General features: G+C 35.8%; 1 protein-coding gene across 5 annotated transcripts in view; it reads left to right on the top strand.

Moving 5' to 3' along the window:
* Nucleotides 1-19,057, top strand: part of SMCHD1 (structural maintenance of chromosomes flexible hinge domain containing 1) — a 151,793-nt gene that overhangs the window by 33,551 nt on the left and 99,185 nt on the right. For 2 of the 5 annotated variants that reach the window (XR_007136643.1, XM_047793835.1), the window contains exons 6-13: nucleotides 2,220-2,334; nucleotides 2,456-2,575; nucleotides 5,809-5,975; nucleotides 8,619-8,709; nucleotides 9,419-9,629; nucleotides 12,440-12,560; nucleotides 12,925-13,108; nucleotides 17,557-17,751. Coding sequence is in view for 1 of the 5 variants with exons in the window: in XM_047793835.1 (XP_047649791.1) it covers nucleotides 2,220-2,334; nucleotides 2,456-2,575; nucleotides 5,809-5,975; nucleotides 8,619-8,709; nucleotides 9,419-9,629; nucleotides 12,440-12,560; nucleotides 12,925-13,108; nucleotides 17,557-17,751 (1,204 nt within the window). In the remaining 4 variants the exon portion in view is untranslated. Of the gene's footprint in view, nucleotides 1-2,219; nucleotides 2,335-2,455; nucleotides 2,576-2,752; nucleotides 2,813-4,039; nucleotides 4,167-5,808; nucleotides 5,976-8,618; nucleotides 8,710-9,418; nucleotides 9,630-12,439; nucleotides 12,561-12,924; nucleotides 13,109-17,556; nucleotides 17,752-19,057 lie in introns of those variants that run through there. The other 3 variants (XR_007136645.1, XR_007136644.1, XR_007136646.1) reach the window with 3 other exon arrangements.

The following is a 19,057-nucleotide window of genomic DNA, read 5'->3' as shown; positions in this document are numbered from 1 at the left end:
TTTTGCCATTTCTTGGGCCACTCCTGCGGCATATGGAGGTTCCCAGGCTAGGGGTCAAACTGGAGCTGTATCCACCGGCCTATGCCAGAGCCACAGCAACACAGGACCCGAGCCGCGTCTGCAGCCTACACCACAGCTCACGGCAATGCCGGATCCTTAACTCACTGAGCAAGGCCAGGGATCGAACCCGCAACCTCATGATTCCTAGTTGGATTCGTTAACCACTGTGCCACTATGGGAACTCCTCTTTTTCCTATTTTTTAAAAAAAATTCATTTTTTTCTCTTTGTTACTGCTTTTTAAAATCTTGTTCTACCTTTTTTCTCTTTAATATTTTAAAGTTTAGACAAAAAAAAAATATATTGAGTTCCCGTCGTGGCGCAGTGGTTAACGAATCCGACTAGGAACCATGAGGTTGCGGGTTCGGTCCCTGCCCTTGCTCAGTGGGTTAAGGATCCGCCGTTGCCGTGAGCTGTGGTGGAGGTTGCAGACGCGGCTCGGATCCCGAGTTGCTGTGGTTCTGGCGTAGGCCGGTGGCTACAGCTCCGATTCGACCCCTAGCCTGGGAACCTCCATATGCTGCGGGAATGGCCCAAGAAATAGCAAAAAGACCAAAAAAAAATATATATATATATTTTAAAGTTTAAATGTTTATTTTCATTGTTGTCTTTGACATTTAAAAATACATATTTAACTTAAGACTTCAATTAAAAATACCTTTATTGTTTGAGAGTTTGGGAAACATTATCTCTGATCACTTCCTTCCCAAAGATAATATTTTGTTGTCTGGTATTTAAAGTGTGATGTAGAAATCCCACAAATTATGTACACCATTTTTTCTAGCAACACGTTACATTTTTTTTTTTTTTCTTTTTATGGCTGCACTTGTGGCATATGAAAGTTCCTAGGCTAAGGGTTGAATCGGAACTGCACCTACTGACCATAGCTACAGCAATCCTGGATCCTTAACCCACTGAGTGAGACTAGGGATCGAAGCTGTATCGTTATGGACACTATGTCAGATTCTTAATCTGCTGTGTGACAGTGGGAATACTCAGTATTTTAAAAATTACTTTTGTAGTTCCAATATTATTAATGATAACCTTGTATGTCAGATTGTGCTTGTAGGAATATTCCTTTAGAACAAATCTCTTAATGGTAAATTCCTTTGGTTTTTATCTGTAAAATTCTTTATTCAGCTCTAGTTCACAGTTCTGCATTGACATTTTCTATGGGCCCTTTGGAGATAATATTCTACTGTCTTGTACTCTTGCTGTTGAAGCCTACAAACCCATTTTATCCTGCTTTATCTCTCAGCATGTTTTCTAGTTCTTCTGTTTTGTTTTTATTGTTCATTGAAATGCAGATTTCTTTTTATGTATCCTGTTTAGGCTCTTTTGGTTTGAATGTGTAGATCTGTGTCTTTTAGTGGTTTAGAGTATTCGTAGCTATTATCCATTCTCTTCTCTCTTTCTAGAACTACGTTTAAACTGGTGTGAGATATTATCCTTCAGTTGTTCGATGTTTTAGTTCCACTTTGATATTTTTCGTTCTTTTTTTTTTTCATGGGTAAGTGCTTTGAATGTATCTTTGCATTCTGTAAATCTTCCAGCTGTGCCACATCTGCTCTCTAATTTTTCCATTTAATATAATATTGGTTCCAGCCTTACCCCTAATTCCACTTATTTCTGATATTGGAACGTGGTGTCCCTGGAGATCTTGCCTATACTTTGAAAGACCAGGGATGCATTCTCCACAGAGGGGTTGTTATGGTTCAGTAGGAGGTTCAGTCAGAGCTCGTCATTCATCATGGTATATGGAAATAAGAATTTCTTGGTATAATTCCCAATTAGTCTTGAGACAGTATTTTAATGCGTTTTGAAGAAGTAAACCATTTTGAAGGGAAGGTTGTATAGTTATATACGGATATACATGTAAGTCCTATTTGCTGAGAGATTTTCTAATTTGTTAGGGTGGGCCCAAGAATTTGCATTTCTTGGATTTTCCAGGTGTTGCTGATACAGCTGGTCTGGGTAATAAACTTTGAGAAACATTGGAGTAGAGGATTTTACTTTTGGCTCTGTCTTTATCATTTGAATAGTGGTGTTATTTGGCTCGGGATCATTTTATTAACATTTAATAAAAGTGCTGTAACAGTTTTCCTTTGGCACCTAAGTAGGTTGTTTAAAATCACTGCATTAATGTAATGTTTTATTTTAGTGATCATTCAGGATATGTTCGACCACTACCAGTGCCACGCAGTTTAAATAGTGATATTTCCTATTTTGGTGTTGGGGGCAAGCAGGCTGTTTTCTTTGTTGGACAATCAGCCAGAGTAAGTAAAAAGATTTCTTAAAAGTGAAAGTTGATAAAAATATTTTGAGGTTGACTGTCTAAATGTGTTAGCCAGTTTAAATTTGGGAAATTTATAAAGTACTCTTTTTAATATTTAACAGATGATAAGCAAACCTGCAGATTCCCAAGATGTTCATGAACTTTTACTTTCTAAAGAAGATTTTGAGAAGAAGGAGAAAAATAAAGAGGCAATATATAGTGGATATATTAGAAACAGAAAGGTACAATACATTTTTAATTCATTAATTTTGAATTTATTATCTTGGGTGAACGATAAGACAAAAACATTTTTTTCCAGTTTCTAAGGTACTAAATGTTACTTTAAAAACTTGAAGATAATGGAATTTTCAAACTAAATTTTCGTTCTTTTTCTTTTAATCATGTGAGTTGTAGGAGTGATCATTTATGTGCCTTCTCAGGCTGAAATATTCAGAAAACAAGTTTTCTCACAATGCCAAGTAAGCTTCCTGGAAATTGCTCATAAGTTTGTATGTAAACTTTTTCCTTTGCATTGAGTTTTAAAATCTTTGTTATATAATAATCATAGAAGTAGAGTAGAAAACAGTGATAGGATAACGGATATTTTAGGAAACCTGAGCTTGAGAGAAATAAATAAGAAATTTATTTCTGTTATAAAATTGCATTCAGATTCTCATTTTAATATAGGCAGAGTTTTAATAAATTTGAATCTTGGTGGTAAGCAAGATTCATATTTGCTGTTTGTTGGTATTACTAATTTAACTTTTCTCTGAAACATTTTAGAGTTTTTAAATTTTAAAACTTTTTTAAAAAGTGATTTTGGGAGTTCCCGTCGTGGCGCAGCGGAAATGAATCTGACTAGGAACCATGAGGTTGCGGGTTCGATCCCTGGCCTCCCTCAGTGGGTTAAGGATCCAGTGTTGCCATGAGCTGTGGTATAGGTCGCAGACGTGACTTGGATCTGGTGTTGCTGTGGCTGTGGTGTAGGCCGGCAGCTACAGCTCTGATTAGACCCCTAGCCTGGGAACCTCCATATGCCGCAGATGCGGCCCTAAAAATCCAAAACAAAACAAAACAAGATTTCACAGAGTTCCCTTGTGGTGCAGTGGGTTAAGGATCTGATGTTGTCACTGCTGTTGTGCAGGTTCAGTCACTGGCCTGGGAACTTCTGCATGCTGTGAGCACAGCCAAAAAAATTATAATAATTAAAAAAAAATTTTGTTGAACTTCTTTTCTGATTCTAAAACAAATTATGAAAAATTTTATAGGAAAATAGAAAATAAAAATAGTTTCAAATGTGAGGAAAAAATACTTATGAAATATTTAGCTGAATTTTCTTCTCATCCAGATTTACCAGATACTTATAGTTTGAGCTCTCAGTTATTAATGTTTTGAGTGTTTCTTCATTTTATAAAGTATTTTGGTACACAACAAACTTAAAAGCTTCATATTATCTTTGATGAAATGTACAGTAATTTATTCTGATAAGCATTTTACAGGCACTACTGTGAATATCTTCACATAAAATTTTGCCTGAATTACAGTTTTTTTTCTTAGTATAGATTATTAGAATTCTAATAGCCTCTGCTTCATTTTCTCCTTCTCAATTTTTGGCTGGTACATTTAATTGATGAAACCTAATTTGCGTCCACATCTGAAAATTTAAGTCTATGAAATAGACATTTTTTGCTTTCCATCCTCTGCAGCCTGGAAGGGGACAGCATAAGGTGGTACAAGTGGGCAACCGAATACCAATTGATCCTGTCTAGCACACTCATTTCCAGTTTCAGCTAGATGTTCCTCTCCAGGAGTTCCATAGATAACTCACTTTTGGTACATCTGAAGAATATTGTCCATAAGCATTTCTTATTTGCTCCCCCCTTACACCAGTTATTATCAGTAAAGTAGTAATTGTAATCCTTGTTGTTAAACATTCACTACATTTAATTCTTTTAAAATAGTTTTTCATTTATCCTCTCTTCCACTCATTTCCAGCCTCATTCTTCATTATATGTTTATCATGTATTCTGAACTACCTTGTTTCCATTATACTTTCAAATCCTTCATGTTCTCTTTGGTTTGAAGTGTCCTTACTAGTCATCTGGGTGAATGTCACCCCTTTTTTTTAAAACTCTGTAGTTCTTGATTCATATCTTTCTAATGGCACATTGTCTTGTAATCATTTTCTTATCTATTAGATGGAATTTGTAGGTAAGAATGGCACTTACTTATCTGAACCCTGTTTTCCTCATGCCCAGGTTGAGTCTTAGGACTTAGAAGGACTAGATAAGTATTTGGGTAATGAACCTTGCATTAGTAAACCTACGCTAATCTGTTAACTTTCAAAGTCTATAAAATGTTAACTTAGGTATTATAGCTGTAATATTTAGTAATTTAGTGTGTGGGGATGCATTGGAATGGTTTTGTAGGGTTGGTTTTTATTTTTCATTCAGAAAGTAGTAACGTGCTTATTAAGAAAAGAAAACCAGTTTCCTGAACATAAAAGTTCAGTAATATATTTTATCCTTTTAAGTTTTTATGTATACAGCCACTTACATAGTATATATACGCACATATATGCATGTAATTTTTGACATACAGATTCATAGTAAATGTTAAGAAGTTTGTAATTCTTTTTTTTGGTCTTTTTGCTATTTTTTGGGCCACTCCTGCGGCATATGGAGATTCCCAGGCTAGGGGTCCAATTGGAGCTGTAGCCACCGGCCTATGCCACAGCCACAGCAAGGCGGGATCCGAGCCGCGTCTGCAACCTACACCACAGCTCACGGCAACACCGGATCGTTAACCCACTGAGCAAGGGTAGGGATCGAACCCGCAACCTCATGGTTCCTAGTCGGATTCGTTAACCACTGCGCCACGACGGGAACTCCAGAAGTTTGTAATTCTTATTCTCAAACACTACCCACTACCTCTGCTCTCCCCACCTCCTTTCTGCAAAATGTAGATATTCTCTGAAAGTGGATTGGAACCCAGGATGACTTTACTTCCTTTTAAACACAGTGCCTTTGGGCTAAGTCAGCTAGGTTCAGGCTGTATCCTAGTTTTCTAGATCATGGAGGGCTGGCTGGGCTTTGGTTCTGACCAAGTTAAGTGGGAGGTATCCCAAGCAGGGACTTAATCCATTTTAGGCTAAGTATTCTCAATTTTGAGAGGCATATTTAAACTCAGTATTTATTTTTCTTTCCCTTTACCTTTATGATTTTGCAATTGGTTTAGCATTATTATGTAGGATTCTGCATTATGTATGCCTTTCTGGCAATCTGTGTAAAAGTTTCCATATCTTTACAGCATTGTCACACCCTCAGCTAATTTGTATTTGGCTATTTTCCTCCAAAAGACTTTTGAAGTTTGTATTTGAAATTACCAAGTAAATCTCATTAGGTTGATGTGAATGTTACTTGTTAATTATAAGAAAGGTGTCTGTAACCTGTTATACTTATGTTCACTCTTGTAGCCGTCTGATTCTGTTCACATTACAAATGATGATGAACGATTTCTACATCAACTTATCTCAGAGGAGAAAGAAAAAGATAGCTTTACTGCTGTGGTTATCACAGGGGTACAACCAGAACACATACAGTACTTGAAAAATTATTTCCTCCTTTGGACAAGACAGTTAGCGTAAGTATTTATTTATGATTCAGGGCGTGTTTCTACTTATCTCCCCCCCACACACCTTTTTTTCTTTTTTGGCACCCTGTGGCATATGGAGTTCCTGGGCCAGGGATCACAAGCCACAGTTGTGACCTATGCTATAGCTGTGGCAGTGCTGGATCCTTTAACCCACTGGGCTGGGCCAGAGATCACACCTGCGTCCTGGCACTGCAAAGATACCACTCTATTGCACCACAGCAAAACTCCACCTACCTTTTTTTTTTTTTTTTTTTTTTCCCGATAAAAGTGTTACAGATACATTGAAGCTTCTTGGCTGTCTGCTTTGCTTCTCTCCCATTTCCTTCCCTTTGGTGCAGGAACCATTACTCTGATATTAGTGTTAAAATGGTTCTCTGTTCTATAAATATTTGCTGATCACCAGTAATATATTGATCATTATATGAGGCCCATGCTTCTTGACAACTATGCTAAAATTTAAAATAAACTTCAGAATTCAGCCCATCACTCCCAGACTCCCCCTTTGTACTTTTGGTGTGTAGCATCTATCATAGTTTTCCATACCACATATTTTACTTTTGTCTGTCTCTCCACCTTTTATGTCATTGTTTATGCATTACTGTATCTTCAGTGTTTCCTGTTACATAGTAGATGCTCAATAAAAGTTTATTGAATACATATACTGAATCTATACTGAAAATAAATCTTGTATCTATTCCAGGAAAACTTTTAGAGGGTTATGTATTCCATTAGATCAAATCAGAGATATATATATTTAGTGGCTCTTAAGTTTTTTCCTTTTTAGTTATATAGTATAGACCTTTGACTGGATTGTTTCTTTAATTTGTGTTACCATGAATTAATTAGTATTGCAAAAATGGGTATACTTGTACAAAATTCATGTTTTTTTTGTTTTTGTTTTTGTTTTTTGGCTCTTCAGGGCCGCACCCTCAGCATGTGGAGGTTCCCAGGCTAGGGGTCCAATCAGAGCTACAGCTGCTGGCCTACGCCACAGCCACGCCAGGTCCGAGCCACGTCTGCAACCTACATGACAGCTCACAGCAACACCAGATCCTTAACCCACTGAGCAAGGTCAGGGATCGAACCCACAACCTTATGGTTCCTAGTTGGATTCATTTCCACTGCACCATGAGGGAAACTCCCAAAATTCATGTTTTTAAAGAAAGTATCTTTTCATATTTGTTCAGAGGGCTGTTGTACTTATTTTAAGATTCTCTATTTTATACATAAATGTATAATAACAGTTAACATTTTAGTGGGAAAATAAATTTGATTTTAGGAATACCTTTTTTCATGAATATTCTTATTTATTGGCCCTGTATCATAAGAGATTTAAATTTTGGAGTTCTTAGAACATATTAACTTTTATTATTTCTCTTAGCTGAAGGAACTCAGTATACTTAACATAATTGTAACTCAAATCTTGTGCTTAAAAAAAGAATAACATAACTTTATTCTTTGAAACAGATACTTGCTAAGATATTTATAGTACTTTTTCCTGTTTTATTTATTTATTTATTTATTTATTTTCATTTTTGGCTACCCCCATTGCACTTGGAAGTTCTCAGCCAGGTATACTGATCAAACCCATGCCACAGCAGCAACCTGAGCCACAGCAGTGACAACCCTGGATTCTTAACCCACTGCGCCACCAGGAAACTCCTGTAGCATTCTTTTTTAATGTCTGGTTATAAATTTATTGTTGATTATGATGTTAACACTTTTGAGATCTCAAGAGTTTCATGATTTACTTCTATCTTAGTAGTGTTTTGATAATTTTTTTTCTTTTTTAGCCGCACCAACAGCATGTGGAAGCCCCTGGGGGGATCAAACCCATACCACCACAGAGACAACACTGGATCATTAACCACAGTGGGAACTCCTGTCTTAGTAGTGTTTTAAACTAGAATAAATAATTTAATTTTTAAAAATAAAAATTCATTTGAAGCTATATTAATAAATTCCTGCTTGAGGAATAACTACAGATGTAATATGCAATATAGGGAGATGTGAATAATTTCCCCTGAGTATGATCTTTGTGTACATTTATTTAAAGTAGCAAAGATTTCTGAAGTGGTGGATTTTGATGGGATACGGTTGAATTTATTAGTTTTAGGATTATTGGGATACAGTTGTTTCAGTGCTATAGGAGAAGGATGAGAGTTATAGAATGATATTCTCATGTTGGAGACATAAGTTAAAGACATCTAATCCTGTGTACTCCCGGATATTTGAGTCCTTTCTAGAACATCCCTAACAAGTAGAATTAGAGCCTCTTACCTTATAGCTTTAGGTTTTTTGATAAGCTCAACTTATAATATGTGTGCTTTGAAGTTGGAAACACTTGGATTGAAGCCCCTTTCTTTCCCAAATTCTAATTCTGTGACCTTACATAAATTATTTAAATTTCTTGCATTTCAATTTCTCTATCTGTAAAATGAGAAGTAATAATACTCAACTCTCAGGATTATTTTTACCATTAAATGTGTTACTGTGTTTAAAAGTGCTTAACATAGTGCTTGGCACCTATTGAGTACTGTCAAAGAGTAGTTAGAAAATTTTTTAGTAGAAGATTATATGAACTGTATTTGATGTGAATTAAAAATGTAAGGTTGTTCTTGTATATTTTAGGCATATTTATCATTACTATATTCATGGCCCAAAAGGAAATGAAAAACGTTCCTCAAAAGAAGTTGGACCTTTCAACAACATTGATATTGAAGTAAGATAAAATTTTTTCTTAAAATATTGTGAATTATTAGGCATCTATTCCATTTGCAAGTGACTCTGAATAAGAAAAAAATCAGTCAATAAAAAGGCAATTCCTTCGTCCTTGTCTTCTACCAAATCACTTTCATAATTTGATATCCGAGTAAAGAGATCATTATAGATGTATGTTTCTGGAACTTTTTTTTTTTTAAACCTGTGTTTACTATAGTATTTGAGTTCTTTTTTCTCTGTCTTCTGTAGAGATATGAACTGTTATTGAATATCATGTCTCAAGCAAGAAGGAAAAGGGACATAAATAGTTTCCCTTTTGTTCATAGAAGTCTCATGATGGTGAAGTAAGATCTAGAAGAACAGAACATTTGAGTGTTGAGTTCTCAATATCCTTGCTCACAATTCTTGGGAAGAATTTCATGTACATGTTTATCCCACTTCCTAACTCTAGCAGGAAACCTTAAATATACTCATAAGTTATATGTCCTTCAGCTCTGCTTTGCTTACTTTATATTTTTTAGAAGTATATTGCTTATTGAGATGCTACTTAGAGATATTTGTCCCAAATAGAAATATATATATTTTATTAAGGTAGATAATTACTTGTGCAAATAAAAGTAGTTTTTGCCTGTTCTATTATTGGAACATAGCTGAGAACAAAAATAAAGTCCCTGTAGAATTTAATTGTTTTTGTTTTATTTTTGTTTTAGATTTCTATGTTTGAAAAGGGGAAGACACCTAAGATTATCAACCTAAGGGAAATACAAGATGACATGCAGACATTGTATATAAATACAGCAGCTGATAGTTTTGAGTTCAAAGCGCATGTTGAAGGAGATGGTGTAGTGGAAGGGATTATCCGATATCACCCCTTCTTGTATGATAAAGAAACTTACCCTGATGATCCATGCTTTCCATCAAGTATGTTAATCTGTTATCTTAGCTATAGAATGTGAAGTTGTGATTTAGAATAGTGATTTGTTTTCTCAATAAGTACCGTTAGTTAGATTATTGAGGTTAAATTTAAAACCTTTTTTCCTTCTGCAAATCTTAAGTTGTTAAGGTATTTGCAATTTTTATAATTTTTAATTTTTGTGTATATTCACTTCCAGATAAGTAAAGCACTGGCTTTAAGAAACATTTTCTTTTATCATAGATCTTTTACTGAACTGAATTTTTAGCCATCGACTGCATAGTAACCCTTTATATAATTCCCTTGTCTTTCTTTTGTCTTTGTGTAGTTATTTATAAAAAAGTCTTAAGCTTTATTTAGTCATTAGTTTTTTCTTTATGCATTCTGATTTTGTCTTGCTATAGAAAGGCTGCTTGGACCTCAAGCTCATACAAAGATACTGTAGTTTTTTTCTTAATCATTTTGTGTTTAGATCTTTAACACATCTGTCATCTCCTTTTTTGTGTGTGTAGGATAAGATAAGCCTGTAATTTTATATTTTCCATGTGAATTTTCTGTTTCCTAGCACCAATTCTTGAATGTTAATGATTTTTGTGATAGTTTTAAATATCACTTCCGTAATAACATAAACACACAAAACTATTGACTTCTCAGCTGTTGTTAGCCAATAAAAATCACATTTTTATGATATTTAAAAAGCAAAAAAAATTGTAAAGTTTTAAATGTGACCTGTAACAGTGGTGTGACCCGTAACAGTGGGATTCTGGTGATTTTATTTAATGCTGGCGATTAAAAAAAGAAAGTACATAGATCTGGATTGTTTACTACATTGTAAACATAGATCTGGGTTTATTTTAAGGTATTGCATTATTTTGCGTTTATATACACCAGTAAGTATATTCTCTTGTCCTTTATACTATATATTGATATCTATAAGGCAAGACCCTCACTGCTTACTGTTCTTTTTTTGAGAAAATTCTTAATCTTTTGTTCTTCTAGGTAAACTTTGAAATCACTTTGTTTTGTTTTAAATATTTTCTTACATTTACAAACACTGATTCTCCATTTTACATGGGAGAAAAGTCTTTTATTGTTGTTTTTTTGGGGGGGGCCGCACACAGGGCATATGGAGATTCCCAGGCTAGGGATCGAATCAGAGCTGTAGCTGCTGGCTTATGCCACAGTCACAGCAAGTCAGGATCTGAGCCATGTCTGTGACCTACACCACAGCTCATGGCAACACCAGATCCTTAACCCACTGAGAAGGCCAGGGATCAAACCTGGGTCCTCATGGATACTAGTCAGATTTGTTTCCACTGAGCCACGAAAAGAACTCTTGGAATCACTGTATATACGTTGAATTTAAAAACAAAAAAAAAAACCTAGTGGGATTATTGGGATTGCATTGTATTCATAGATTAACAATATTAAATTTTATCATTCAGAATAATTCCTTAGTAGATCCTTAGTATTGTGGATTTTGGAACCAGATTTCCTGATTTGAATCCTGTCTTTGCAAACTTTGACAAACTATTGCCTACCTCTCTTTGTGTCCTTATCTATGAGATGGGGGTTAGTAGTTCATGCCTCATAGAAATGTTGTGAACTACTTCAAATAAACATTGTTAAGTCCTCATGTATGTTATTACTCAATGACTCTGCCTCTTGAGAAGTTTGTGGTCTTGTTTTTTGGGTTTTTTTATTTTTTTGTTTTTGTTTGTCTTTCTAGGGCTGCACCTGTGGCATATGGAGGTTCCCAGGCTAGGGGTCTAATCCGAGCTGTAGCTGCTGGCCTACGCCAAAGCCACAACAACGCCATATTGGAGCCACATCTGCGATCTACACCACACCTCATGGCAACGCCGGATCCTTAACCCACTGAGCAAGGCCAGGGATCGAACCTGAAACCTCATGGTTCCTGGTCAGATTCGTTAACCACTAAGCCATGACGGGAACTCCTTGTGGACTGTTTTTAATTTGCCATTTGTAATTTTTGTATGCTTATAGACAAAAAGAAATTTCTTCAAATAATGTCTTAAAATAAGAGCCAGGAAGTTGAGTGATGATCAAAGGAGTTCTCTATGAGCAAGTGATTTGGTTTGAGTGAAAAGAAATTATACTTGGGAATATCTTCTGAGGGTTTTTTGTGGGAAAAAGATTTTGTTGGGGGATGTGGGGGAATTACTTAATACTAGAATAACTGAGGTATTGTTGTATCAGGATCATAATGTTTGATTCTAATTTATCTGAATACATGAAAATGTATTACTAACAAACAAAAATGTAGATCGTTGTGGCTTGTAATGTAGGTTGTAATTCTAGCTGTAACGTAGAGTAAAACTTAAATTCAGTATTATTAATTTGTCCAAACTAGGCAAACCTACTGCTGCTAGACACTATAGGTTACCCAGATAATTTTTATGTGAACATACTTGTTCTGACAGAATTGTGAAACTTGTGTTTTAGGTATAGGATTTAAGCTCCTATATTTATAAATAGATTTTTAAAGACTACAGGTTCAGTAGCTAGTATGGTACTTATAACACAGATTGATTAATATGTAAGTAGTTATTAACTTCTTAATGAGAAACACTGTTGGTAATGTGGAACCGCTTTGAAAAATCTGCCTTTCTGAGGGCAAATTAAGAATGAAGCTACCTTTAGCTTTTATAGAATACGTTAACAATCGTAAGAGTTTTGTTACCATTTCTCTGAAGCAGCTTCAACATTTCACTCATAGAAATTGATTTCTCAGTAATAAAAATTGCATATATTTTATAGCAATAAACACTTTGTTCTACTTACTCCTTTGTTCTAGAATTAAAAGATGAAGATGATGATGACGATTGTTTCATACTTGACAAAGCAGCAAGAGGGAAAAGACCTATTTTTGAATGTTTTTGGAATGGACGACTAATACCATATACATCTGTTGAAGAGTAAGTTCTGGAGTTCCTGTTGTGGCTCAGTGGAAATGAATCTGACTAGCATCCATGAGAATGCAGGTTTGATCCCTGGCCTTGCTCAGTGGGTTAAGAGTCCAGTGTTGGCTTGAGCTGTGGTGTAGGTTGCAGATGCAGCTCCGATCTGGCATCGCTGTGGCTGTGGCGTAGGCTGGTGGCCACAGCTCCGATTTGACTCCTAGTCTGGGAACCTCCGTATGCCATAGGTGTGACCCTAAAAAGACAAAAAAAAAAAAAAAAAAAAGAAACACATGCAAAAAGAGTAAGTTCTGATTTTTGTTGAAATTATGTTATCTTATGATTTAGTCTTTTTACTAACTAATATTTTGCTCTGTTCAAGCTTTGACTGGTGTGCTCCTCCTAAGAAGAGAGGGCTTGCCCCGATTGAGTGCTACAATAGGATATCTGGTGCATTATTCACTAATGACAAATTCCAGGTCAGCACAAACAAACTGACCTTCATGGATCTTGAGCTAAAATTGAAAGATAAGAACACCCTTTTTACAAGGATTTTAAATGGACAGGTATGGTTTTAAATATCAAGTTTTAAATATTTGCAAGTGTTCTATTTTAAGTACAACAAAAGTCACTAGTGGTGTAGATTTGTACTGATAATTTACATACTTTTCATTTTATTTAATCAGAAAAATATAACTTTTAATTGATGAGCATTTATGTGTTCACTCAAAAATTTCAAAATAATTAGCTCTTATTTGGATAAAATTTATAGATCTTTATCAGATCTTGACATAGTGAATTGAAGCTACAGAAGCATGGCAATTTGATAAGAGCATATAGGAACAATGTTATCTAACACAGGGCTCTGTGTGTATGTTAACGCAAACATGAATTTTAATCTAATCTTAGGGGTAAAATTGAGGTAGAACTGTGAAATACTTGGGGCTGAAAGGCGATTTGGGACTGATCAGTATTAAAATATGTGCATTAATCAATTGAAAAAGAATACATCTTTTAGAAAATTTACTGGAACTAGTGTTCTTTCATTCAACTGAATCATCTCAGAAACTTTTACTTGATAGCTACTCTTTCAGTAGCTTAATGTTAAGCTGCCATGAGGTAGATACATTTATTCTGAACTTAAAATTGCTGAGCAGTGAACAGAATACCTAACACATAGTATTTATAGTCAGTCATCCCTACAACCTATTGAAATTAATTTTACTCTTAATAAAAAGATTCTGAATCTTATATAATTTTATCTAATGCAAGGGCTGTACATTGAAATATAGCATAAAAATTTGGTGAGCAGACTGTCCCATTCCTGGTTAATAATTTTAATATTCTTGTCAAGTTGACAAAGTGACAATAGTAATTTGTTGATTCAGGAAGGAATTGGTACCTGGGAGCAGACTGGGGAGAGATTTCCTTGAAAATATATGTCATTTTGAGCATTTACCATGTTCATATATTTCTTATTCAAATAATCTTTTTTTTGGAGAGGGGGGGGCTCCACTTGTGGCATATGGAGGTTCCCAGGCTAGGGGTCAAATCAGAGCTGCAGCTGCTGGCCTACACCACAGTCATAGCAACAAGGGATCCAAGCCGTTTCTGTGACCTACACCACAGCTCTCGGCAACACTGGATCCTTAACCCACCAAGCAAGGCCAGGCATCAAACCTGCGTCCTCATGAATGCTAGTCAGATTGGTTTCCTCTGAGCCACAACGGAAACTCCCAAATAACTTTTAAATCAAACGTTTTTTTAATTAAGACATTGGCCTTCTAACTGCAAGCTGCAAAAACTTAAGCTGAAATCATTTTTAATTTTGTCCCATTTTCATTTGGAAATGCTCTCTTGTGGAATGAGGTATATAGGGAGAAATGAACTTCGGTAACTTCATGCACCGTCTTCAGTGAAAGCATGTGATGTAGAGATGATCAAGATTATCTTTGCTGCTAATTCTCCTAAAGGCAGGCATTAAACAAGTATATAGCAACTTATGTGGGAGTGTAAGTCTCTATACTATTTCCCAACAGGGTAAAGAATGATAGTAACACATTTTCTTTTTTTTTTTTTGTCACTCTGTGGCATTTGGAGGTTTCAAGCTGTAGTTGTGACCTAAGCTGCAGGTGTGGCAATGCTGGATCATTTTTTTTTTTTTTTTAGAGCCACACCTGGGGCATATGGAAGTTCCCAGTAGGCTAGGGGTCTAATTGGAACTATAGCTGCCTGCCTACACCATAGCCACAGCAACGCCAGATTTGAGCTGAGTCTGCCACCTATACCACACCTCGTGACAATGCCAGATTGAACCTGCATCCTTATGGATGCTAGTCAGGTCATCACAATAGGAACTCCCCAGATCCTTAACCCACTATGCCAGGCCTGGGATTGAACGTGCATCCCAGCGCTCCCAAGAGGCCAAGAGACCATCACAGTAGAAACACAAATAACGCGTTTTCTTATATATTATTAGAAAACAACTTTTATGATTTTTTTTGAGTAAATATGTGTACATAAAATATATAAATAAAAGAGAAAATTTTTTTCGTAACAATGTTGCTCACCCTTTTTTCTCTATCACCCTATAAAAAAGTCTTTTTGGCTTTTTCTCCCCCAAGTAACTCCCCCCATGATATTTTGATACTGTAGATATACCATATATATGATTAAGTACTATATGTGTTTATATCTGTGCTTGATATATAAAAAGATATTTTAGTTGTTGAGAATGTGCATGATTCAAGGTATGACGACTTTCCCCTTTCCCCTGACCAGCTAGTTCTTCTCCTAGGTAGCATTGTTTGCCATTTGTTGTTATGTGCTAGGATTTAAAACAGGGAAGGAAATCTTTGTTGATATTGACCATTGGATTCAAGAATGGTGGCAAAGATTTTTTTTTCTTTAATAATATGTTTGTTACAAATCTTAATTTGTGATACTATACCTAGAGAATCCTAAAGACTCTACCAGAAAACTGTTAGAGCTCATCCACGAATTTGGCAAAGTTGCAGGATACAAAATCAATACACAGAAATTGACGGCATTTCTATATACTAACAATGAAAGAGCAGAAAAGGAAATTAGGGAAGCAATCCCGTTTACCATCGTATCCAAAAGAATAAAATACCTAGGAGTAAACCTACCTAAAGAAACAAAAGACCTGTACTCTGAAAACTACAAGCCACTGATGAAAGAAATCAAAGATGACACAAATAGATGGAAAGATATACCATGCTCTTGGATTGGAAGAGTTAATATTATCAAAATGACTATACTGCCTAAGGCAATCTACAGATTCAATGCAATCCCTATCAAATTACCAAGGACATTTTTCACAGAACTCGAACAAAATATTTTAAAGTTTGTTTGGAAGCACAAAAGACCCAGAATAGCCAAAGACATCCTGAAAAAGAAAAATGGAGCTGGAGGAATCAGGCTCCCGGACTTCAGACTATACTACAAAGCAACAGTCATCAAAACCGCATGGTACTGGCACAAAGAAATATAGATCAGTGGAACAGGATAGAAAGCCCAGAATTAAACCCATGCACCTACAGCCAACTAATCTATGACAAAGGAGGCAAGAATATACAGTGGAGAAAGGACAGCTTGTTCAATAAGTGGTGCTGGGCAAACTGGACAGCCACATGGAAAAGAATGAAATTAGAGCACTCCCTAACACCATACACAAAAAGAAACTTCAAATGGATTAAAGACCTAGATATAAGACCAGACACTATAAAACTCTTCGAGGAAAACATAGGCCAAACACTCCCTAACATAAATGACAGCAACATCTTCTCAGATCCACCTATCAGAGTATTGACAATAAAAAGAAAAATAAACAAATGGGACCTACTCAAACTTCAAAGTTTCTGCACAGCAAAGGAAACCCGAAACAACACGAAAAGACAACCCACAGAATGGGAGAAAATCTTTCAAATAAATCGACTGACAAGGGATTAATCTCCAAAATTTATAAACACCTTCTGCAGCTCCATACCAAAAAAACAAACAACCCCATCGAAAAATGGGCAGAAGATCTAAAGAGACAATTCTCCAAAGAAGACATACAGATGGCCAAAAAACACATGAAAAAGATGTTCAGCGTTACTCATTATTAGAGAAATGCAAATCAAAACCACCGTGAGGTACCACCTTACACCAGCCAGAATGGCCGTCATCCAAAAGTCTACCAACAATAAGTGCTGGAGCAGGTGTGGAGAAAAAGGAACACTAGTACACTGTTGGTGGCATTGTAAATTGGTGCAACCACTGTGGAAAGCAGTATGGAGATTCCTTAGAAAACTAAAGATAGAATGACCATTCGATCCAGCAATCCCACTCCTGGGCATCTATCCAGAGAAAACCACGACTCGCAAAGACACATGTACTCTGATGTTCATTGCAGCACTATTTGCAATAGCCAAGACATGGAAACAACTTAAATGTCCATGGACAGAGGCGTGGATCCAGAAGATGTGGTACATATACACAATGGAATATTACTCAGCCATAAAAAGAACGAAATACCAGCATTTTTAGTAACATGGATGGACCTAGAAACTATCATGCTAAGTGAAGTCCGCCATACAATGAGACACCAACATCAAATGCTTTCACTGACATGTGGAATCTGAAAAGAGGACAGACTGAGCTTCTTTGCAGAACAGATGCTGACTCACAGACATTGAGAAACTTATGGTCTCCAGAGGAGACAGTTTGGGGGGTGGGGGATGTGCCTGGGCTGTGGGATGGAAATCCTGTGAAATCAGATTGTTATGATCATTATACAACTACAGATGTGATGAATTCATTTGAGTAATAAAAAATTAAAAAAAAAACAAAAAACAAGAAATCTTAATTTGTATGGGAGAAGGATCCAGCAAAATATTTTTCTGGGGTGGGCAGGTACATGGAAGGAAAATTGGAATGAATCTGAGAAGTCTTTGTGGTTTTATTTGTTTACTTGTAGTTGTATTTCATAGAACATTTAAAAATTTTACAGGAGCAGCGAATGAAAATCGACAGAGAATTTGCTTTATGGCTGAAGGACTGTCATGAAAAGTATGACAAACAAATAAAATTTACACTTTTTAAAGGAATAATTACTCGTCCTGATCTTCCTTCTAAAAAGCAGGGCCCCTGGGCAACTTACTCAGCAATAGAATGGGATGGAAAAGTATTCAAAGCAGGACAGCTGGTAAGTTTAACTTAGTTTAAATTTGAAAATTAATAGAGTTTGAAACTAAATTAGATGTATTAGAATTTATCAGCTATCAAAAATAATGTATATGCTTTTGGCTCCTCAGGAGCCAGAAAAGAATAAAAAGGCTGAACTGATTTTAATTATGTAATTTAACAGGGCATTTTTTAAAAAATTGATTTTTGCCAAAGCCTCAGTTAACAAAGCTTTTATTTTTTATTGTGCTAAATTTTACTCAAATGGAGAATTTCATTTAAAAAAATGCAGTATGAAGAAATGATTTTTTAGCAAATTTTTAACAAGTATCTGTTGCTTGTAAGTTACTGTGCTATTGACTGCATTGCGGAGAATGCAGCTTGAAAACAGAAATAACTTAAGCAAAATACTAACAGGTAAGAAGGGGGTCAGTGCTATGAAAAGAGAGGGTGATTAGTGTTTTCATAGTTTAGAAGAAGAGAATTTTCTGACTTTGGAGGGGCCTGGGAGAAGAGTGTAAATCATGCAGTTCTTTGGGCATGAAGTGGCATTTGTATGGCCCTTGAAGAGGAGGTAGCTCAGGTTTACAGAGATAACTATAAAGGTAATTAATCCATAAATGTGACACTCTAATCATCATATATTGAAAGCCTTGGAATTGGATGTGGTCACCTTGAAGTAGTGTGTATAGCTAGACCCTGCTCTTTGAACCTTTAGAGGTTAGAAAACTGAAAAGGAGCTGACAGAGGAGAATGCAAAGGGAAGTAATATGGTGAGATAGAAGGAAACCACAAGAATAAAGTATCTGTGAAGTCAAGTGAAGGGTTACAAGGAAGGAGTGATCAGTTTTGTCAAATTCTGTGTTGGTCAAGTAAAATGCTTTCTCAGAGAAGGTAATCTGAGCATAGAGACCAGTAAATGCTGGGAAACCACAAACAAACCACAGAATTGGATTGCTGCAGCCTATTTTGTGTGTGTAGAGAAATAGTTCAGAAGTGAAATGAGGCTGGAAGGTAGCTTGGGTATAAACTATTATAGTCCCTGTAGTTGGGAATTTTTGAATTGGGCTAATAGAAGTGACCCTTAGATTTTTCAGGCCAGCTAAGAAAAATAAATACATAATGGGCAGGTTTTCAATTAATTTATTTGAAAGATGTGATAACTTTGTAAGTTACTGTTCACAGTCTGCAAGCAACATTTTATGGGGGAAATGGTTTGAGGTGACTGGCATTCATGAGTGACTTTGAAGGTGTTATGGACCTTTTAGACACATGCATAACTGACATTTTTGTATGAAGAATCTGCTGTTTCTTTTCAAAGATATGTT

This window comes from Phacochoerus africanus, chromosome 8 (genome assembly GCF_016906955.1).
Source record: "Phacochoerus africanus isolate WHEZ1 chromosome 8, ROS_Pafr_v1, whole genome shotgun sequence".
Lineage (NCBI taxonomy): Eukaryota > Metazoa > Chordata > Mammalia > Artiodactyla > Suidae > Phacochoerus > Phacochoerus africanus.
The sequence above is the reverse complement of the archived record's forward strand: the minus strand, read 5'-3'. Positions and strand labels throughout refer to the sequence as shown.